The 24,016-nt window shown below is 43.7% G+C and overlaps 1 protein-coding gene across 4 annotated transcripts; it reads left to right on the plus strand.

The window, feature by feature from the left end:
* The first annotated feature begins 866 nt into the window (after window positions 1-866).
* On the plus strand, window positions 867-3,791 carry LOC110871627 (pentatricopeptide repeat-containing protein At5g64320, mitochondrial). Of its 4 annotated transcripts, none has more exons than XM_022120338.2 (3): window positions 867-3,377; window positions 3,480-3,532; window positions 3,606-3,791. In XM_022120338.2, the coding sequence occupies exon 1, from the start codon at window positions 978-980 to the stop codon at window positions 3,090-3,092; it is 2,115 nt and encodes a 704-aa protein (XP_021976030.1). In that variant the 5' UTR covers window positions 867-977; the 3' UTR covers window positions 3,093-3,377; window positions 3,480-3,532; window positions 3,606-3,791. The 4 variants fall into 4 exon arrangements, with proteins under 4 accessions (XP_021976030.1, XP_035836190.1, XP_021976029.1 ...); XM_035980297.1 differs by having other exon boundaries at window positions 3,612-3,791; XM_022120337.2 differs by having other exon boundaries at window positions 867-3,373.
* Window positions 3,792-24,016: the final 20,225 nt, after the last annotated feature.

Here is a 24,016-nt window from a genome sequence, read left to right on the forward strand (position 1 = left end):
ATTTGTCCAAATTGTAAAAACCCAAGTTCACAAAAGGGCTAAAATCTGTCTAAATTATTCAAGATTTCGAAAATCATTCAAATTTATAAAATTCACCTTTTGAACAATTTTATAAAAACCCCTACCATTTAAATCCCTTTCTTTTATGATAAAAAATAACATTTTATGTTGAATTTTAATCTAAAATATAAATTCCAACAAACCAAACAATACCTATCAGTTTTGGTGTGGTATTAGGAGTCTCGTCACCTCCCAACGTGGAGGTTATGAGTTTGAGTCTCATCTCGTCTAGAGCAAAATTGCTTTAGGTTAAACCAGTAATTTTATTACAGGAGACATTTGGGTGGTAAATTTCATTTGAAATGGTGACAAAGTGGGTCTCCAGCACTCTTTGCATTCGCACAGAGGTATGTAACTCTTTGCCATTAGATTTACCAGGATAATCAAACTTTTGTTCATGATTAAAAAAAACACATAAAATACAAACACCCCCAAATTAAGCTCGCATTGATGTCTCACTCATTTTTTAACGACCAACGAATTCTTCAAATGGGCTACTGGCGAAATTCACCACATCAGGATACACTCGCCTTCGAACTAGGGAAAACCCTCACTTAGGGCCAAAGCCCGTGAACACTCGCCCGAAGACATGACAGTGTAGTGAGATAAAACCCGCTTAGTTCAAGGATCGAACTAGCGATTTCCACCTATTCGCCTAGTCTCCCATTATCACCAGATGCCACAGAAAATAATGGGGAGGGTGAGAATCAAACTTTGATCCCTTAGAACAACAAGTCTCTCGCTTACCACTCCACCACCAACTCATTGGCAAAAATACACAAATACAACTCTCTCGAGTACTAGATGGGTGGGTGTCTCACTCCTATACACTCATCTTCCCACCAAACTCCTTCAACACATGATCTTACACAAACCCTCTTAAACTCTCCCAATCCCCACCTCAAATCCTTCACATTATGCTAAAAAGATCCAATCTTTTACCAACTCACATCCTCAAAACCCTAAAACCCCCACTCAAAACCCCACATTCATCCCACACAAACCGCAACAACTGTTCCCAATCCGAAACAGACTGGACCCAATTGCTAAAACCCTTCGACATCGAACACCTCAGCAAAACCCTCAACCGAATCACCCCAATTCAGCTTCAAAAACTTCTTAAACTCCCACTAGATCTTTCAACTTCACTCCAGTTATTCAATTGGGCCAATACCCAGAAGAGTTTTTGCAATACTTTTGATGTTTATTATACTTTAATTGATAAAGTTTGTAGCTTTGGTGAGTTTAAAACTGTTGATAAGTTATTATTGCAGATGAAAGATGAAGAGATTGTGTTTCAAGAAAGTGTTTTTGTTATGATTATGAGGCACTATCAACGGGCCGGGTTGCCGGGTCAGGCGACCCGGTTGCTGTTGGAGATGAGGTCTGTGTATTTGTGTGAACCGGGGTGTAAGTCATATAACACGGTGTTGGATGTGTTGGTTGAAGGGGGTTGTTCGAAAGTTGCACGCAATGTGTTTGATGAAATGCTTCAGAGAGGCGTTGCGCCGGATGTGTTTAGTTTTTCGATTGTGATGAAAGGGTTGTGTAACGTTAATGAGGTGGATGCGGCGTGTGGGTTGTTGAGGGGTATGACGAAGTATGGGTGTGTGCCGAATGCGGTTGTTTATCAAACATTGTTGCACACGTTGTGTAAGTTTGATCGCGTTGACGAAGGGTTGAAGCTTTTTGAGGAGATGATACTCATGGGATGCATGCCAGATGTTGAGACGTTTAACGATGTTATTCATGGTCTTTGTAGGGCGAAACGGATTCACGAGGCTGCAAAGTTAGTTGATCGAATGCTTCTTCGTGGGTTTAATCCGAATGATTTAACTTACGGAGTTCTTATTCACGGGTTGTGTCGAACGGGTCAAGTTGAAGAAGCTAAGGCTCTTCTTAGCAAAGTCCCTGAACCGAATAGTTTCATGTTTAACATGTTAATTAACGGGTTTATATCGAAAGGGCAGTTCGACGAAGGTAAAGCGGTAATTAGTGATAGCATGTTTAGAAACGGCTGCCAGCCGGATATTCATACGTACAATACACTCATTCGCGGTTTATGCAAAACCGGGCGTTTAGTTTCAGCTCGTGAGTTGATAAACGAGATGACGTTAAAAGGGTGCGAGCCGAACACCGTTACATACACAATCTTGATCGACGGGCATTGCAAGGAACAACGATTAGAAGAAGCCGGTGAGATCATGCGTGAAATGTCGAAAAACGGGCTTTGGTTAAATACAGTGGGATACAATTCCATCATACATGCTCTATGTAAAGTCCGAAACATCCCCGAAGCGCTAAACATGTTTCACGACATGCGTGTGGAAGGATGCAAACCCGACATTTACACTTTCAACTCGTTAATATTCGGGCTGTGCGACGTTGACGAAATGGAAACCGCGTTAAAAATGTTCCAAGACATGGTGTTGGAGGGTGTTGTTCCGGATACCATCACTTACAACACGTTGATCCACGCTTTTCTAAAACGCGGTGCGATTCACGAAGCTTTTAAGCTCGCGAACGACATGTTATTTAGAGGATGCGCACTTGATGAAATAACGTATAACGGGTTAATAAAAGCGTTATGTAGAGACGGAGCCGTTGAAAAAGCACGGGGGTTGTTTGAGGAGATGGTGGAGAAGGGTGTGAACCCAAGTACGGTGTCGTGCAATCTGTTAATCAACGGGTTGTGCAAAACGGGCAAAGTGCAACGCGCGTTTGATTTCTTGAAGGATATGGTGCATTTAGGGATGGTTCCGGATATTGTAACGTATAATAGTTTGATTAACGGGCTATGCAAGATGGGTAATGTTCAAGAAGCCGTGAATTTGTTTGAAAACTTGCGGTTTAAAGGGATGAATCCTGATGTGGTTACTTATAATACTTTAATATCTTCGTATTGTAAAGAAAGCATGTTTGATGATGCGTATTTGCTTCTAAATAGAGGTGTTGCTAAAGGGTTTGTACCGAATGATGTAACGTGGTATATATTGGTTTCCAGTGTTGTTAAAGAGGTTGATGATTTATAGATAGATTTGTGCATTTGGAACAGAATATAAGTTATAGAATCTTGTTTTGCTTTATTGGTGTCGTGTGTCGGGAATATACTGTTGAATATGGAGCTTTGAATCAAATTGAAAGTGATCGATGATTTGAGTGATCCAACTTCTGAAGAATTCGGTTGAAATCGATTGATACTAATTCATATATCATGGTTGACATTTTGGTATGTCAACTGAAGTCTATGAAGGCAAAGAACTCTGAATATCGATGAATTCAAGTTCAAACGAATAATCACCAAAGATTATGAGTAGGTTTGGTATTTTAGACAGATTTCTCACTTTCTGTATATAATTTGTTTAAAATTTGATACTAATTAGTTTTGACTTTTGTTTGTTTGTGTTGATATTCTCCAGATTAGACGGAGTTCACGGACTGCTGCAACTTGAATATGTCTGTAATTCTTAAGGTCAGCAATTTGCGTCTTCGCTCTACAAATATTTATTTTATGAACGCGAATACTGAAGTATTTATTGTATTAGTGACAGAGGGTACTCGGGAAGTATTCGTCCTAGACGGAGAGTACTCGGCCTAGGCAAAAGGTACTCAGGCCTTAGCAGCCTACCTTGTAGCGAGTACTAGACCTTGTTTTACAACCATGGCTTAAACACGTGACGATGGTGAATAAAACAGTTATCTATTGAAGATCGATCTTTCTTTCCTTTTAACTCATTATTTTCTTGTAAATTCAAGTGTTTCTTGTAATAGTCTTCACCTTTTTTTAGAATTATTTAAAGAAATATTATCAGTATGAAAAGCATTTTAAGGAATTTTTCTTTACCTAGGGGTGTGATATAAAGAAAAATATATTTTGGAAAACATATAAAACCTAGGGGTGTGAATTTCGTTCACGATCCGAACACACGACACGAATCTAACATGAAATTTGCAGGTTTGGATTTAGTCTAAGCAGGTTCGGGTTAGTTTCAACTTTCAAATTGAACCCGCGAATCCGATTAGTCAAACGGGTCGGGTTGGTGTCAACCAAGGTGGGTATTTTATGCCATAGTTATAACTTAAAAGATAAATTGACATAAGATTTCATAATTAAAATATGTAACTTTTTATAACGTTTGTGTTTTTTTTTTTGTAATGTCTTAATTTTAATACATTAACCTGTGAAAACCAAAAAAAAAAAATGTTGAACAAGTTATATTCGAGTCAACCCCCGAATATTCGAGTCGTGTCCGTGTTCATATGTATGACACGACTTTCCGGTTTCCGGTCATGTTGGGGTTCAGGTAAAACTTTCAGGTTCAGGGTGGGTTAGACCCACCACGCCAACCTCCAAACACGACCCGTTTAACATCGCTAATTAAACCCTTGAACTTTAAAAATACCACTAATTCTGTCAGTGAAATTGGGTCAGGGGAAATAAAACACCCACAGGCCACATTCGAAGAGAGTGCTTTAGAATTTAAATGTAGATATTGGGCCGTATACAATAGGTAAACTACAAGGAAAGATTGATAAGTTCCCAGCTGGGCCAAAGGAAATAGTGAATATTTCAACGATGGGCTTCCTCTAATTAATGAACTATGTGAAATTGTTCGGCCCAAATTAGATGCATATTAAAAGAGTTAAATGCCATTTTAGTCCATGTGGTTTGAGCCATTTTGCTAGTTTAGTCCAAAGGTTTTATTTTTCGCCTGTGGGTCTAAAAAGGTTTCATCGTTGCCATTTTAGTTCACTGGTGAAGAAACAATGATCTAATTAGAGAGTTAATTAGATTGGTTTATGTTCCTTTCATGTTGGTTAATCTTCTTAAAGATATTTAAGCTCCGACTTGGTAATCTAACCTGCAAAACAGAACACCGTTACTCGTTAAGAGGGGAATGTGGGGGTTTCCCTCTTAACCAGGCTCCGGCGTGAGAATAAGCGACTGCTTTGAGAGTAATTAAGTGTAAAGAGTGAGAGCCAAGAGAATAGAATGTTTAACCTGTGAAGTAAGGTCTCTATTTATAGCCGGAGAGGTGTGAGGGGTTATGGGCTGATGGGCCTTGGGCCAGAAGCGGACAACAAAACGGATATGCTCTTTGTCTCACTGGCGTCGACCGCTTAGTGGCTTCTAGATGCTCGCTGGTGCTGGCGCACCTTGATTGGAGCCACGTGTCATTGTTGTCGGCCTTGTTGTCCTTCTGTCATCAGCAGACGAGTGGAGATCGTGGGACAGTTGTCTCTGTCCTCTGATTGGTGCCATGTAGGCGTCCTTGTGTACTTCTCGTCAGGCGATCGTGGCGCACGATTGACCAGAGCCTGCTAGACGCTCATTGGCTCCTTTTACTGCCACTTGTACCTTGTGTACCACTGTAGGTAGCCGCGCGCTTCCCTACCTAGTGGCTCATTTCTTCCATTGTTTTATGTTAAGTGCTGATATCTGGGTTTGTTGTGTGTATTCCCTCGCGCGGGATAATCGTAGAGCGATGTAGGCCGCGCAAGGTTGTTGTTAACACCTTGTTGTGTTAAGGAGTATGGTCTCACGTGCAACCTGATCTGAGGTTTGCGCGACTTTTTGGGACCATACCCCTTCAAGTCCCCCCAGTCCAGTGCTGCACCATGCGCAACGCAAGTGGTTGGAGCTCTGGACTTAATAAAAAATAAGAGAAGGGGAAATGGTTCCTTTGATCCTGACTTGTATGGCGGACGTTGAAAACTGTTGTTTTCAATGCGCAGGTACTAGGCAGGTGTCGAGTGATTTCTTGTTTGGCCGTTTAGGCGCGCGAGGTTATAGTAGTTTACGTATATCTGGCGCGACTCATGTGACTTCTGCATGAAGTTACTTGCACGTTTTATGGCGGGAAACTTCGAAATTTGAACTTCTGACAGGTTGGTGAGATAAGTCGCTGAGGGCGACGTTTGAGTTGACCCCTGGCATGGGTGTCATCATGCCGCCTGCGGCGGTTGCACTTCATGTCAGGAGAGTGAGGCCCACGCGCGCGTAACCGTCACCCCTGGTTTTCCGCTTGACGTGGCAACCTCCCGTTGGTTAGCCTAGCGGCGAACGCGGCACGGTTACCCATCGCATTAAATGCGATGGGTATATATACCCGAAGAGAAGGTGAGAGATTCTCACTTCTCTTCGTTGCTTCTCCACTTTTCTCTCAAAACTCTTTGAATCTTCAAAGTGTTCTTCGTCTTCTTCAAGATTTCTTCAAATCTTCAAACTTTCTTCAAGCCTTTTTTCCAGATCTTCTTAAAAACATGAGTGAAGAACACCAAGGGGCTCCTGTTAATGAGGAGGGGCCGGTTCCTGTCCTTAGATGGGACTTAGGTCTATTCGAACAGATTGTTCGTAGTTTTAGATTCCCACCGGAGTGGGATGCCCGGTATCCGGCTCAGGGCCAGACCGCGGCTGATGCACCACCCGGTTATATCACCCTTTATGAAGACTTTTTTCTTCAAGGGAACTTCCGACTGCCGGCGACCAATTTTCTGGGCAGTATTCTTTCTTACTATAACTTCCATATATCCCAGATGAGCCCACCCGGGATGGTGAGGGTGCGACACTTCGAATTCCTGTGCCGGTCTCATGGCATTGAGCCATCGGTAGATAAGTTTCGTGCTTTCTACCAGTTGCAGAGAACGATGGGGTTCTTCTCATTTGCGAGCCGAGGTGCGGCGAAGAAGATTCTGCTGAATCCTCCTAAGAGTTTCCACGATTGGAAACCCAAGTTCTTCTTCATCAGGGAAGAAGTTTTGCCAATCGCTATGCCTTTTAGGGAATGGACTGAGGTCATACCCAAGGAAGATCTCCCGATCCCGAAGACTGCTCGGTGGTACCAGCAGCTAACCCCAACGCCTAACCGGGTGTTTGGGGAAAGTGTTTTGGTTGCTGCTAAGATGAGTGACCAGTGGTCACCTAGCAGTAAGGAGGTTCCGGTCTTGAAGATCGGTGATCAAGGTTAGACTTTTCTTTGTTCCTTTTCTAAGTGTATTCGCTTTACCTTGTTACTTACTTATTTTTGTGTGTAGAAGCGCAACTCTATCAAGCTGCCTTCTCCACGTTTGGTGGCTCCATGGGCGTTCGCTCAGTGCGCGATGATGAAGAAAGCTGGTATGACCAGATTAAAGGAAACTTCATGTTTCCAGCTGCTGATGCTTTCGCTTCGCCGCCAACCGCTACTGAAGGTGCGCAATACCCTAAACCTCGTCCATTGCGCTCTGTGACTCTCGCTGGGAAAGAAACTTTCTATCTTTCCAGCGAGGAGTCTGTAGGCTCTTCCAACGGCGAGCTAAGCTCTTGGTCTGAAATCTTTGCAGGTGTGTTGCGCGACCTGGGGATTGACCCCGAGGAGAAGAAGAAAAAACCGGTGAAGAAGAAGAAGAAGGTGGAGCCTGAGGTGACTAGTAAGGGCACCGGCCCTAGTCGCGCAACATCTGCTGCTGTCAAAGGTACTCTTCGCCTTCGTCAACGTGATTTAGGCGACTATGTGATAATCAGTGACTCATATGAAGGTTTATCACATGCAGCTAAGGGGAAAACTGGTGCTGGTGGGTCGAAGAGTTCTGGGAGCGCGGGTTCTCGCAACCCTGAAGCTGGCGCGACTCCGTCTTTCCCAGAAGATGAAGAAGTAGAAGAGGAAGATGCTGGTGCCCGGCTTATTGGGCGGAAGAGGGGTAGGAGCGAAGCCACGACTGGTGTGGCTTCCGCCCCTACATCTGCTGTGATTCCCGTGGTTGGGAAAACGAGCAAGCTGCGCTCGTTATACAAATTTTCTCCTGGTAAGTTCTTCGCTTCTCTTCTTAATACTTTTCTCTTTACTCAAAATGCACTTGCTTTATTTTTCAGAAATCAAGAAGAAGACCCCTGAGAAGGGTGTCACGTTTAGTGAGGCCGGGGTAAAGAGGCCCAAGATTACCGTCAAGTCCACTGACACTGCGGCTCAGGATGCCGCGAAGGCTGCTGAGGCGCAGCGAAAGGTGGAGGAGGACCGGAAGAGAGAGGAGGAGAAGAAGAGAGTTGTGGAGGAGAAGAGAAAGAAAGAAGAAGAGAGGAAGAAGGTAGAGGAGGAGAGAAAGAAAAAGGAGGAGGAGGAGAGGAAGCAGAGGGCGGAGCAGGAGAGGTTGGCTGAAGTGGCGAGGAAGCAGGCCTTGGAGAAGGAGCTATCGGCGAAAAAGGCTATGGATCAGCCTCTTAAACCTCCAGGTCCTGAGGTCACCAAACCAACCAACATCGGTCCTGTTACTACTTCCAAGGGTTCCAGCCGCTTCTCCTCAAGCGGCGCGAGCTCTGGTGGAGCTGGGGGTTATAACCCCAATGTGATAGGTGCGAAGGACACCGTTGGGGATATTTACTACAAGACTTACACCGAAGAAGAGCGTGGGGACGCTCCTCATCAAGCCCCCTGGAGTTTAAAACAGAAAGATACTTTCATCGAGTTCAGCCCTGCGCGCGAGTGGTTTCTGAACTCCTTTACACCTGCTGAAGTCCATCGGAAAAGGGCGAAACCTCACGAAATGTTGTATCGTACTTATATTCTTGGTGAGGCCAACGCTCGTGCTGCCAACCATCAAATAGTTCGCGAATGGCGAACGATGGTTAGGGAGCGCGCCGACTGGGAGGCTTATCGCGAACGTATGCTGAAACGTATTGCTGAATTCGAAAAGTCGAAAACCGCGTTTGGTGAGGAGAGAGCCAAGTTTGAGGCTGACAAGAAGGCTGAAGAGTGGGGCCGCGAGGGGCTGCAGAAAAAACTCCACAATGTTGAGGAGCAACTGGCCAAGGAGAAGGCCGAGTTTAAGCGTATATGCGCCCAAGACAACGATCGTGCTTATGCGCTCCGACAGAAGATCGTTGATCTTGAGGCTAAAGTTGCGGACTTGACCTCAAAGGTGGAGGAAGCGCAGGGTGAAAGAGCTGCCAAGCAGCAGATGGAGGTTAGTTCTACTGACTCTCGCTCTTCCCTTTTTTGTTTATGAGATTTCTCTAAGTCAATTCTCAAGGCGTTTGCCAATTTTTAGGTTGAGCTGACTGAAGCCAAGGTGCAATTGTCCAACAAGGACAAGGATCTCCACGCCAAGGACGTTGAGATTGCGGAACTCAAACGTCGCTTGAATGAGCAAATCGACAGATGCGAGTCTTTGGAGATTGACCTTGAGGCTGAGAAGGTCAAGGCTGCTGATGCTGAGGAGGCGCGTGCTGTCAGCACTGCTGCGCTTAATGTGGCCCAGACAAACTACTCCGAGACCCAAGGCATCGTTGATACGCTTGTCTCGGAGGCTGAATGGATGCGCACTCGAGGAGTAGTGCTGGTAAGTGCCTTTGACTTATGCTTTTTCTTGTTGGGAGTTTTATCTTTAATGCTTTTTGTTTGTTGTGAAGGTTGCCAACTCCATCTTGAATGCGAGCGAGCTAGACCGCGCCGTAGCGGCTCTGACAGATGCGGCGCGTGCGGTGGGTCATCGGGGAGGCTACCTGGAGTGTGCCGATCACGTTGAGCAGATGCTTGGGCAGGAATTTGACATAAGTCATTGCTCAGTGACGGAACATGCTGATGCTGCATTGGCTAGTGCTGAAAACTCCTATGACAACCTTTCCTTGCCTATCATGGAGTTGGTTGTTGAATCGTTGAAGAAAGACGACTGGTGCCAGCGTCTTAAGGCAGTCCTCGATCCACCGGTTACCGTCGAGTTGTCCGACGAAGAGCCAGTTGGTGATGATGGCGGTGATGGTGATGATGATGGCAACGATGATGATGGTGAAGATGACGGCAACGATGATGATGGTAATGATCGCCGCGATGAATAGGATAGTTTGTTGAATAGGTGGATGATAGGCATTTATGCCTTTGTAATTTCTTCACACTGTGTACAACGCTGCGCATTTGTGCAAGTTTTAAATGAAATGAAACATTTTGGTTTTTTCCGTTGCAATTGTTGCATTGCTATAAAAACTTTATGTTAAATTAGTTCGAATAAATGGAAGTGTTTTTTTTTTTTTTTTTTTTTTTTTTTTTTTTTTTTTTTTAAGTATTTAAGGTATCCACCCGGTCTCGCGCTTTGTTCGTGGAGGACCTTGGAGGTGGTTTGAACAACCCTGAAATGCTGGAGTGTTTTTGAGCTAATCAAAAGTTTAGCATGCATTTGTAACGAAAAAATGTAATAGAGAAACATGTCGTATGTTTTCATTCAAGTCAGAAATTGGCGCTTAGGCCTTCGTACATAATTGCTAATGGCTTGTAGCCAGCGTATTGAATTGAAAGATGGCGCAAGGCCGAAATAGATTACATGTAACATTTGCGCAATTGTTGCGCATTCCAAGTTCTTGGTAAGATGTGGCCATCTAGGGTGCGCAATTTGTAGGCCCCTTTCCCCAGGACCTCATGAATCAGATATGGGCCTTCCCATTTAGGTGCCAATTTCCCTGGGCGTTCCGCATTTGATGCTTCGTTGTCGCAAAAGACGTATTCCCCTGGATTGAAGGTACAAATGCGAACCCTTGTGTTGTAGTACCTTTCCAGCTGGGTTTTGTACTTGGCCTCTCTGATTCTCGCGATTTCGCGTCTTTCTTCTAACAGGTCCAAGTCTAGGCGCCTTTCCGCTTCATTGTCAACTGTGTTGACCGTTGTCATGCGTGGCGAGGGCAGGCCAATCTCCGCCGGGATTACCGCCTCTGAGCCATAGACCAGGCTGAAAGGGGTCTCGCCGGTACTCGTCTTTGGCATGGTCCGATGAGCCCATAAAATGCTTGGGAGCTCATCAACCCATCCGCGCCGCCTTGTTCCTAATCTGGCCTTTATCCCTTCGACGATGCATTTGTTCACGCTTTCCACTTGTCCGTTGCCTTGTGGGTGCGCAACGGATGTGAAAGTGTGCTCGATGTTCATCTCCTTCATCCATTTCTTAAGATCGTCCGAAGCAAAGTTGGTGCCATTGTCAGTCACGATCTTGAGCGGGAGGCCAAATCTGCATATGATGTGCTCCCATATGAATTTGCGCACAATCATAGCTGTGGTGGATGCAAGGGCTTTGGCTTCTACCCACTTTGTGAAGTAGTCGACAGCTACTATGATGAACTTTACGGCGCCGGGAGCATCCAGGAAGGGTCCCACCATGTCAATTCCCCATTGCTGAAAGGGCCATGCGGTGGATACGGGGATAAGATCGTTTTTAGGGCGCAGCGTTTTTGGAGAGTGCCTCTGGCAAGAGTCACATTTGCGGATCTCCTTCATTGCGTCAACATGCATACCAGGCCAGTAGTAACCGGCGCTCATGATCTTCGCGACAACCATCCGTGGTCCGGAGTGTATGCCGCAAATCCCTTCATGGATTTCCTTATCAGATAATTCGCGTCCTGGGGGTCCACACAGCGCAGTAGTGGCCCTAGGAAGGATTTTCGGTACAAGATACCGCCGTTCATTTCGTATTGCAGGGCCTTGTTTTGGATCTTTCTTGCTTCCGCTTTGTTTTCGGGGAGCACCCCTTCTTGCAAGTATTGGATGATAGGGGTCATCCACGATGTTTGCCCTGTTTCGATCACATTCACCTGTCGCAGCAATACTGACGGGTTCTTGAGTACCTCTATCCTTACATCCTTGGCGAGATGTTGAAAGGAAGTCGAGGCGAGTTTGCTCAGGGCATCTGCGGGCTTGTTTTCTGAGCGATTGATATGTATGACTTTGTGGGTTTTGAATTGTTGGAGCAATTCTTTCGCTTGTTCCAGATATAAAGCCATGACTTCTCCCTTCGCGTCGTATATGCCATTTACTTGACTGGCTATCAGGAGTGAATCAACATGTGCGCGCAAGTTTTTTGCTCCCATCTTGATGGCGAGGCGTAAGCCTGCCAGAAAAGCCTCGTACTCAGCTTCATTGTTGGTGTTTTTGAAGTCGAGCTTAATGGCGTAAGTAAACTCGTGCTTTTCTGGGCTCACTAGACGTAAACCTGCTCCCGCGCCATCTTCATTTGATGCCCCGTCAGTGTAAAGCATCCAAGTCTCCTCTGTTGTATTTTCCTCGGGAGTCTCTATCATCTCGCATTCCTTGATTTTATCAGCCGGCACTTCTGTGATGAAGTCGGCGAGGACCTGCCCCTTAATGGCTGGGCGCGGTCTATACAAGATGTTATGGCCGCCCAGTTCAATGGCCCATTTTGCTAACCTGCCTGATGTCTCAGGCTTCTGTAGTATAGTGCCAATGTGGAAGTTTGTAAGCACAGTTATCACATGGCCTGTGAAGTATCGGCGCAGCCTTCGGGAGGCGTGTAATAGCGCAAGAACCAGCTTTTCTATTGTGGAATATCTTGTTTCTGGGTCTGTGAGTACCCTGCTGACGTAATAGATCGGGGTTTGCACACCGTTCCTGTCTACCAACAATACTGACCCTACTGCCTTATCCGAGGAGGACAAGTACAGCACAAGGGGCTCTTTTTCAAATGGTGCCGTCAGGGTAGGGAGTTCGATCAGACACGCTTTCATTTGTTGAAAAGCTGTTTCGGCTTCCGGGGTCCATTTGAACTCTTGCTTCTTTACACAATTGCGCAACGTGCTAATGAAGGGATACGACTTTGCGGCGTGATTGGAGAGAAAACGATTTAGCGCGGCCAGCCGGCCGGCTAGTCGTTGCATTTCCTTAATGTTTCTTGGTGAGGGCATTCGTTCTATAGCTTGTACCTTCTCTGGATTCACCTTGAAACCGCCGTTTGTGACAATGAAGCCCAGAAACTTCCCTTCTTCCATGCCGAAGGAACACTTGGCTGGATTTAGCTTCATATTTACGCTGCGCAATGAGTTGAACGTTTTTTCGATGTCTTTCAACATTTGGTCCTCCTCGGGACTTTTCACCACTAGATCATCGATATAAACCTCAATATGCTTTCCAATGTCGCCTGCGAAGGTTTTGTCCATCAAGCGTTGATATGTCGCGCCTGCGTTCTTCAGACCAAAAGGCATCTTTGTGTAGCAGAAGATTCCAAGATCTGTTCTGAATGCTGTCTTGTCTTCATCTTCTAGCTTCATCTGCACTTGATGATATCCTTTATAGCAATCCAAAAAGCACTTCCATCGGTATGGCGCGAGAGAATCTATTTTTTTATCGATCTCAGGCAAGGAATAGCAATCCTTTGGGCACGCCTTGTTGAGATCAGTGTAGTCTACGCACATGCGCCATCCGCCATTTGATTTTTCGACCATCACAGGGTTCGCCACCCAACTCTGATATCTTACCTCTCGCAGGATCCCGGCTTTGAGCAGCTCACATACCTGCTCGTTCATTGCTTTTGTCTTGTCTGCCCCTAGGCTGCGCCTTCTTTGGACCTTTGGCTCGACAGATGGGTACGTGTTTAAGCAATGCTCGGTGATGTTGCGCGGGACACCGGTCATGTCTGCCGGTGTCCAGGCAAATATATCCATGTTTCGAAACAGCAGTTGCTTTAGACGTGTTCTGACGTCTGACGAAATGGCGTGGCCAATTGTCACGGTCTGCTCGGGGTATTTTCGGTTTAAAACCCATTTCTCTGGCTCGGTCGTGGAGACTTTTGCCGCCTTTGTTGGGCGCAGCTCTTCGGTTGACATTACTTCTTTCTTGGCATATATGATTGCTACTCCTGTCTTGGTTGGGAAACCTATTGCAGAATGAGGCGTTGAAGTCACCATGTTTAGCTCGCCTTGTGTTTCCCTCCCAATAAGCACATCATGCCTCGATTTCACTGGCATTACCATGAAGTTTACATTTGTTGTTCTTGAGTGTTTCCCGTCAGAGAGCGTGACGGGGAAACTGATCTGTCCGAGAGGAAAAACCATCTCGTTGCAAAATCCAGACAAAGGATAATCGACAGGTTCGAGTCGCGCTTTATCCTCTTCATCCAGCTGATTGAAACATTGTTCATAAATGATGTCGGCAGTACTTCCCGGGTCTATGAATATGTAGTCAGTTTCATAATGCCCGATTATGCCGGTGATGACCACAGGACGTGTGGCGCGAGGTCCGCCGCGCACTACTGGAAATACAACTTGCTGCTCTTGCCACGAAGGTTCATAAGGGCGTTTGCCTTTCTCTTTCGCGCTGTACCTGGGTCCGTTGACCATGTGAGTCTCTAGTCGTCGGACCTTTTTGTGGTTACCTTCATCATGGCGCTGGAGTTGACGGGTTTCCTTGCGTACATTCTTCACTAAATGGCTTAGCTTGCCGCTTTTGAGCGCTCTCTCGATTTCTTGGCGCAAGCTGTAACAGTCGTCGGTTAGGTGCCCTGAATCTTTGTGAAAATCGCAGTACAAGTTAGGGTCTTGCCCTTTCTTGTTTGTCATTGGCCTTGGCGCCTTGAAATCGACATTCTCCGTCATCAATACCTTCTTTGGAGTTTTTGTGAGCGGAGTCCAGTGTTTGTCACGATTGTCGTCTCTGACTGCTTTCTTGTAACCGATTCGGTCAATCGTTTCTCGCGCATCTTCTCTGTAACGTGGCCTGTCGTCACGGCCTCTTGGTCTCTCAGACTTCCAGTCATGACTCTTGTATTTGTTGCGCTTGTTGTTGTTGTCGCGCGTACTTCCTCTTGAAAATCGATCTTCTGGGTAGTAGCCCTTTCCACCAGCAAGGGACTCCTCAGTTTGCGCGACGATTTTTGCGGCTTCCATCAGTTTATCCCACTCCTTCGGCATTCCATCTTTGCCTGTGATGGTTCTAATGAGACTATCGCAGCGTATAGCCTTTTTGAAGTGACAGCGCATGAGTTGCTCACTGACGCCGCCTATTTCCAGGCACTCTTTGTTAAAACGCGTGATGAAGTCCTCCAGACCTTCACCATCTCTTCTCCAAATATCTTCTACTTCGGCTGTGTCACGTTGGTAGCGACGTTGTTGGCTAAAGTAGCTTAAGAATTGCGTCTTGAAATCTGTCCATGACTTAATCTTTCCGGGCGGAAGGCTGTCAAACCAGGCGCGAGCCGCTCCGGTAAGAGTTTGAATGAACAGGTGGCACCACATGGGCATGTTCCAACCTCCCATGCAGCCCACACTCGTGAATGTTCTGACGTGATCGTCTGGGTCAGTCAACCCATTGAATTTCCCAACGGTTGGGGGTAGCTTCTCTCGTGAGAGCGGTGCGAGTGCGATTTTCGGGATAAACTTGGAGTGTTCCGCAGCTTCCGCTGGTCTGTATGCCAGGCGGAAATCTCGTTCAGCTTCTTCTGTATAGCCAATGTGTTGTCTTGGCTTATAGTACTCATGCTTTTTTGGTAAACGATTAAAGACTGATGATTCTTCGTCACCTTCCCATGTAGGATCATATGGGTCGGTTTCTTCCCATTCATTGTTCATGTTGCGCGGCGTGAGCCGGCTGTGAACAGGGCCTCGTTGAAGGTTCGACGGATATTCATAGTAACTATCCGTTTCCCCTCTTGTATCGCGCGTGTCTTGTACGCTTAAACGTCTTGTAGGGGGAGGCCTGTTGGTTCTGCCTTGTATATTGGCTGGTGGTGGCATTTGGCGCACCCCCTGACTCGGAGGGGTGACCAAGGACGGTTCTGCCGTCAAAACTGCTTGCTGCGCGATGAGCGATTGGTATGCTGCATTGATAGTGGCGATGTTCTTGGCATACCACGAGGCTGGGGTTTCGCCTTCTGGTAAGCCAAGTAATGCAGATACATTTTGAGGTGGCGCTGTGTTCGAAGGTCCTTCACCGTTTCCTGGGGTGACCACTTGTGTGATGCGGGTGAAGCTCCCGCGCGGACCCCCAGTATTGTTGATTTCAACTTCGCCGATTTCTTCGATTTGTTGGGCTTGGAAGGTTTGGACTCCTTCACCCAACGCCGTGTTAGAGTTGGTTCCGAAACCGAACTCTGGGATGATTCCTTGACCAGTCATAGTCGAAGGAAGGAAAAGATGTCAAAAGCTCAAATAAAAGAAGATGAGGGTGGTTATAGAAAAAATCGGTGGGCGCCAATGAAGAAACAATGATCTAATTAGAGAGTTAATTAGATTGGTTTATGTTCCTTTCATGTTGGTTAATCTTCTTAAAGATATTTAAGCTCCGACTTGGTAATCTAACCTGCAAAACAGAACACCGTTACTCGTTAAGAGGGGAATGTGGGGGTTTCCCTCTTAACCAGGCTCCGGCGTGAGAATAAGCGACTGCTTTGAGAGTAATTAAGTGTAAAGAGTGAGAGCCAAGAGAATAGAATGTTTAACCTGTGAAGTAAGGTCTCTATTTATAGCCGGAGAGGTGTGAGGGGTTATGGGCTGATGGGCCTTGGGCCAGAAGCGGACAACAAAACGGATATGCTCTTTGTCTCACTGGCGTCGACCGCTTAGTGGCTTCTAGATGCTCGCTGGTGCTGGCGCACCTTGATTGGAGCCACGTGTCATTGTTGTCGGCCTTGTTGTCCTTCTGTCATCAGCAGACGAGTGGAGATCGTGGGACAGTTGTCTCTGTCCTCTGATTGGTGCCATGTAGGCGTCCTTGTGTACTTCTCGTCAGGCGATCGTGGCGCACGATTGACCAGAGCCTGCTAGACGCTCATTGGCTCCTTTTACTGCCACTTGTACCTTGTGTACCACTGTAGGTAGCCGCGCGCTTCCCTACCTAGTGGCTCATTTCTTCCATTGTTTTATGTTAAGTGCTGATATCTGGGTTTGTTGTGTGTATTCCCTCGCGCGGGATAATCGTAGAGCGATGTAGGCCGCGCAAGGTTGTTGTTAACACCTTGTTGTGTTAAGGAGTATGGTCTCACGTGCAACCTGATCTGAGGTTTGCGCGACTTTTTGGGACCATACCCCTTCAACTGGGTTAACTTCATCCATTATTTATGTTAACGAGAAAGACAATTCGGTCATTTTATATGGCCGAATTATTCTTTTAGTCAACAAAATTACATATAGTCCACTAGGTTAACTTCATCCTTCGCATATGGGCCATCCTTCGAACCTGGCCTAATCTTCCGGTCCTTCCTTGAGCCCAACCCATGAAGAAACCTATATATGTTCCTGCATTATATGTCTCTATAGGCACATAACTAACATCATTCCAACATTCAACATCTTGCGATTGATTTTTCATTTTATGCGTAATATATAGATTATCATGCTATCTTGATTCATTTCAATGCTCTATGATACGGGTCACAATATTAATAAAAAAAAAACGTAAAGATACTCGCTTTACATATTTGGGAAATGGTAGTACATGTACCGTGTACAAATCCCAACGAAAATAACTTATAATACAACATATGTAATTAAAATGATTCAAACTATAGTCTTCAACAAGAGCTTTAACCGCGTCTTCTTTTATGGTCCGATGTATAGTCTTCAACGAACTCTTGAATCGCGTCTTCTTGTACGATCCGTTGTGTAGGCTTCAACAAGGTCTTGAATCACATCTTCTTGTACAATAACGAGTTAACGCTAACCCGCGCGTTGCGACATGATGTTGATAACGTGTTCGGTTTACTTTGATGATATGCATACATGATCGGCTAATGCTCTATTGTGCAATATGTGAACATGTGTTGGCTAAATCTTAATAAAAAACAAACATAATTTACAAAATTGTTTTGTTAATATGTTGTATCATTGAAAATTTGCTACTCATGTTGACTATTGCATTCAAAACAACAAAGAAATTTATATTTTGACTTTTCAATTCCAAAACTTCTGTTCAAAAAACAATTTGCAAACAACACATATAGGAGAGGTAATTTGTAGTTAGTTTGGCAAATTGAATGAGAAGGGCATCGACACATATATAGTGAATATCGCCTATCTTCACGAATTTTCACAAACACACACATTTAAACTAATTCATCACCGTCAACACTTTGATTTTGACTGGGGGTAAAAAAACTTCAATCTTTTCCCACTGCAACTTCGTTTGTAATCGGCGCCCACTTGCTATCGGTTCGCAAAACATCCCAAGCCCTTACGTGTGGGAAAACGACCCCATGCGTAGTTTCGTATTTATGCATCGCCGCTTTGAAAACATCTTCGTCACTCATCCCACTACGACGATTACTTGTATATAAATTATTATATATCGACGCAAACCGGTTCACGATCGTTGCATCTTTCGCCACTTCGAAGAGATCGAATCGACATCGCGATAATGACCTTGTTTTATAATCGCAAGGAACTTTTCTAATGCCACTTTATAAACCCTTCGTTGTTTGGTTGTTACCTATATTTTTAGAATGTAACAAAAGTATTATTAAAATTTATAATTTATATATTTTTAGTATAAAATTTATATACTTTTACATACCGACAATGGGGCTTTTGGATGTGCTAACTCACGCCTTTGCTAACGCCTCCTCCTCGATCCTTGTCCAAGGTTTTGCCTTGGCTTTCGAAGGTTGATCTTTGTCACCCGCCACTTGCTTTCCTTTTTTCCGTTTCGAGGATTGCGATTGCATCTCCGGAACACATTCAACGTCATCTTCTACGGGTTGTGGTTGGTGTGACGATTCTATCGGTGTTGGTGAAAGTTGTGGTTGAGATTGAAATTGCGAGTTGAACGGGTTTCGCATCATCATTTGTTGTAACGATTGCATTTGTTGCATTGATTGGAGTTGGTTCATTTGCGAGAAAGCGTTGGGTGTTTGTTGGAAACCCGAGAAAGCGTTGAGAGAAAATTGCGAGGATGACCAACTCGCTTCCATCAAAGGATAGTAGCTGGGTACCGTAAAAACGTTTTGGTTCGGGTTTGGGTTTGGGTTCGGGTTCGGGTTAGCGTTTGGGTTCGGGTTGGGGTTGTTCAGGTTTTATGGATCCATGGCAAAAGTAGAAGAGTTTTATAAAAAGTAGAAAAATTGTATAAAAAGTAGAAGAATTGTATAAAGTTGTGAGAGAGAATTGGTTGAAGTGGGTAAAAAATGGGGTATTTTGGGTGTATTTATAAGTAAATTTATGAATTTTTTTGAGTTTTAAAAAATTTGCCCGTTGGATAATATTAAATGAAAATTGAATTTTTTAAATAATAGCCGTTGTCAAACGGATGAATTTTTTGTCCTTTTGTGACCGTCCCCAGCGTCCCAGCCTCGACGATTTGGACGACGATGGACCACCCGGGATGGTGTTGAGGCTCGGCAACGGTCCAGGACGGACCAAGCCGAGCCCCACACCGAGTGGCCTAATAATATAATAAACTTGACAGTTGACAATTTCTTTTTATCAAACTCAAATATGTATAGTTATCAGGATAAAAAGTTTTCAATTTTTAAACTAGGTTATTGTATTAAGCCTTTTAATTGGGTAAAAGTAACAAAATATCCAGTAAGTTTGTTTGACTTTAATTTTATCCTGTAGCTACATGTTATATTTTTACTCATAACTAATTAAATTGAGTAGATGAGTTATGTGTTTTGATATTAAATGACACAATTGATTTATAATGCCTTTTTCTCCATTAAAGCTTCAATTTCACAGTAATGGCTACTAATTGGATTCCTTCTCTCTTAGATTTTGATTGTCTCAGTCAGCGCCTTTAAAGTATTCAAGAAGGGCCAAGCTTAAAAAATGTTAGAATTATTATTAAACTTTATTATGTTTATATATTCGAACTTGTATAAGTATTTAATGATATGTACTCGAATTAAGGATGATAGTTTATGTATTTTGGTTTGATAAGCGGGTGATTTTAAATAACTGCCGGAGCAGTTATTCTCGCCATTTGAACCGCCAAAACTATGATGTATATATACTTGTTTGCCGGCAACTGTTCCGGTTATCAAGACATTCAAGTTACACTCGAATTATCCCATATTCCGTGTTTGAATTTCTTGCATTCATACATCTTTCTAGTCATGGATATTCAATTCGGTTCAATCTCGAACAAGAATCAATCCATGTCTCACACTTCTGCTGCAACCATGAAGTCTGATTCCCAACATTGTGGTATCAAAGCATCGTTGGGAAAGAAGACCGAAATCAAACCCACTTCCACTTTGTTGCCATGTCAACACTGCACAGACGAGAAGAACGATAAAGACAAACGAATTCCTCGAGTGAGAGTATGTTATTATTGTCACCAACCGGGGCACCAGATTTATTCCTGCAAGGAGAAAGAAAACGACGAGGCGACCCAACTAATTCATTAGGCGGTGAACACAGGAATACAGAAACAAGGAGTGATCAATGATCATCAAGAGATGATTGTTGTCGGTACCGAGGGAGGGCTATGGAGCGACATCTGGTACGCTAGTTCTGTATTTACACATCATATCGCCGGAAACTTAAATGTGTTTAAACGCATTAAACACATTGTTGGGGTTGACACACGTTCTGGGGAAAACAATTTCTTATTTACTCGAGGGGTTGGGTCGGTTTAAATTAAATCAAGCACCGAAATCATGAGAATACAAAGTGTATTCTACTCATCGGAATTAGTTCGGAACGTTTTGAGTATGGATCAGTTAACGTTGCAAGGCTACACCGTCAATAAGGCCGATGACACTTGCAAAATCTATCCAATGTTCTCAATTCCGGTAAATAATTCCGTGAACGATGTGAGTGGCCTGACAAAGGAAGAAGAAACCGGTTTAACCGAAAAACAGGGAATACTTGATGTAAGTGTTATTGATGATGAGTTCAAAGAACGATATTTAAACTCTTATTTCGAAGAGTTAAATCTGTCTTCGCAAGAGACGGATTGGAGTTTGATGATCATCAAGGCATGGAGTTCCATGAATTCGCTGACTTCAAAGCTTTACTGGATATGATCGATGATAGAGAATTTGTATTCAAATACAAACACACTTTGGAGGCAAAATTCGAGGAAATGGTGAAGTGGTTCCTGAATGTCTATATGGGAATATCTTCAAGACCAGTCCCTCCATATGCCCCGAATAAAAGGAAAATAGATTTGCTAGGGCTGTATGTGTTGGTGGAAAGAGATGGCGGCTATCGGAATGTCACAAGTGACAATTTATGGCTGGTGGTAGCGAACGATTTAGGATTTGATTACCAAGACGGGGATTACATGCGAATTATCAATGCCATGTATCTCGACGTCTTAGAATACTATTACAAGTTTAAGATGGTTCAAGAAAAAGTGTATGACAAGGAAATGGTGAATGAAGAAGAAGGTTCCTCTCACGGCTGCCATGTGAGACGGAAAAGTGCAGGTGATGCTCAAAATGAGACTGCTGCTTCGGCCCACTATGCTCTCTTCGCCAGAAACGAATGGGAGGATGATTGGAATCTACAGAAGAAAAGGAAGCGTTTCAACTTTAATCATGCAAGAAGGGCTGTCGAAGAAGCCAACAGGAGTGTCATGGAGCAAGCTCGGAAACATAACTAAAGTTTAAGGGGGTTATGTTAGAATTATTATTAAACTTTATTATGTTTATATATTCGAACTTGTATAAGTATTTAATGATATGTACTCGAATTAAGGATGATAGCTTATGTATTTCGGTTTGATAAGCGGGTGATTTTAAATAACTGCCGGAGCAGTTATTCCCGCCATTTGATCCGCCAAAACTATGATGTATATATACTTGTTTGCCGGCAACTGTTCCGGTTATCAAGACATTCAAGTTACACTCGAATTGTCCCTTATTCCCTGTTTGAATTTCCTGCATTCATTTGAATTTCCTGCATTCATACATCTTTGTAGTCATGGATATTCAATTCAGTTCAATCTCGAACAAGAATCAGTCCATGTCTCACACTTCCGCTGCAACCATGAAGTCTGATTCCCAACAAAAAAAACTAAAAACAAATCTACTACCGATTTGAGTCTCAGCCGGTGTTGCGCCCTCTAGGTAAAATATGTCCTGGCCGGTGGTCCTCCGCACCCACACCCAAGGCCGGCTCTGTTTCTATTGTACAGGCTTATTTCTATTAGTCGCACGCAAAGCTTCCGAATTCTACTAGTGGACCCTGGACATATAGACGTCTAGCAACATATATAATTAGTTATAAGCCAATATGACTGTATTTTTTTATGTTCTGTGTGTAAATATGAAATGATGTATCCATTTACAGTGTAATTAAATCATACAAAAGTTCTTTAGCATCGTACATATTTTATGTTGATTCATATTTGTTCACTGGGTAGATTTAGTTTTGTTAAAATATAAATATTCCAATTCAATATTTGTTTTCCTTTATATTTTGTCTAATATACTTGTTCGTTTCTTTTTCCGAGTTTTTCCTTTTTTGGGCTCGAGTTTGAGAAGATGTTCCTTTGGGCTCAAGTCTAAGAGAAGTTCCTTTGGGCTCAAGTTTTGTGAATATTAGCTGATAGGGTTGAGAGGTTATTTATTCATTGATGCGTAGGGACATCAGGAGACATATACACATCTTCTCAATTCAATCGCTGTATTCATCTGCTGCTTCTGATCTTAATCGCTGCTATTCTTCATAACTTTTTTCGCTGCTCTCAAAGTCCCTATCGTTTTCTGCTTTATCTTTCTCTCTAGAACATCTGAAAGGTTTAATTCCTTACGTTCGAGAGGATTTGTAGCCGTGTTTTATCATCACTTGACGCAGATTATCGGTTGATAATCTGCTGTGACTGTTTCAGTTTTTTGGCACCTGCAGATAGGTCTAGCTGCTGTGGTTTTGATTCTTTTTAAGGCTGCGTTTGAGTTTGTTTAAAGAAGTTGTACAAATTGTTTTTATATTAATAAAGTTTTGTGCTTGACATCGTGTTCCTGATATGGTATCAGAGCACTAGGTGCTCTTGGAGGTATCGCTTTCGCTGTGATTATCGTCTTCATCTCAGATTCTGTTGATTTGGGTGATTCTTGGTGGGAATCAGAGTCTAGGCAGTTCCAGTTGGCTCTACGGACTCCAGGTTTCCTGTTCGTACCGCTGCAGTAATTGAAACCCTAATTTTTGGGGTTTCTGGTGTTCTTGCTTATAAATCAGTTGCTTGTAACCCTAAGTGAAGGATTACAAGTCTGATTACTGGAGTAATACGCACCCACTGTGAGATTGTTCTTTCTCCCTTTGTTTTTTTCGTTATTGGATTATTTTGTCTTGTTTACAAATTCTTAGTTATCTTAGACTGCTTGTTTGCTGTAACACCTCAAAAATTTACGTCCTATAAAGTATTGACACGTGTCATAAGCTTGAACGTGTTAATGAATACTATAGAGGGACTAAAGTTAACAACATAGAAAGTATGTGAATTCAAGGGTTCAAAATGTCAACAAGGGATAAATATACTTTACAGTAACCCTACATGATGCTCGTACCTTCAATAGAATGAATCATGGATCATACGGAACTAAATGTGGAAGAAAGTGAGAGATTACAAACTACAGGGGTTAAATGTGTCAACATGTTTAAGTTATACCTCTGAGTGACCCTTTAGCAAACCCGAGGCTTTGTAACGGTAAATTATGCTCACTAGAATGCACGATGTAAATTTCACAAAGTTTCGTATTCAAATGAGAAAGTTATGATCGAATTCGTACATGAGGGGTTGAAAGCGTCAACATTGAAAGTTATGACTTTTCGAGTAGTAACAAAGTAACCGAGGACTTAACAACGTGGGTAAAAGTCTCGAGGCCCTTATACGTAATTAAAAAGGGCTCATAATGCAAAGTTACCCTTCCGAAAAGCCAAGAGCCAACGTGTAATAATTGAAAGATTTGAAATCTGTCAGGAAGATTCAGGCGGGCCGCGTAAGCCTTGTTAAGGTCTTACGCGGGCCGCGTGAGACGCCCAGTTACAGAAAAATGAGACAGCAGCACTGTTCAGCTTTGTAACCGACTTAGATCAATAATATCACAGCATGGGCGACCCCTAAATGATTCCTAGGCTCTAGGGACATGTGTTAATGATCAGGAACAATTGCTAGGCTTGTGTGTCAATGATCTAAGGTGATTAGAACACTATAAAAGGCCTTATAGTTACAACATTGTGTTCATTCACTCCATCTGCTTTCTTGGAGCTTCTCTGGAGCTCAAGAGCCTTCTCTAAGCCTCTCTGGTCGTGCATTAGACTTCAGTAAGT

The sequence above is a fragment of the Helianthus annuus genome, chromosome 11 (assembly GCF_002127325.2).
Source record: "Helianthus annuus cultivar XRQ/B chromosome 11, HanXRQr2.0-SUNRISE, whole genome shotgun sequence".
Taxonomy (NCBI): domain Eukaryota; kingdom Viridiplantae; phylum Streptophyta; class Magnoliopsida; order Asterales; family Asteraceae; genus Helianthus; species Helianthus annuus.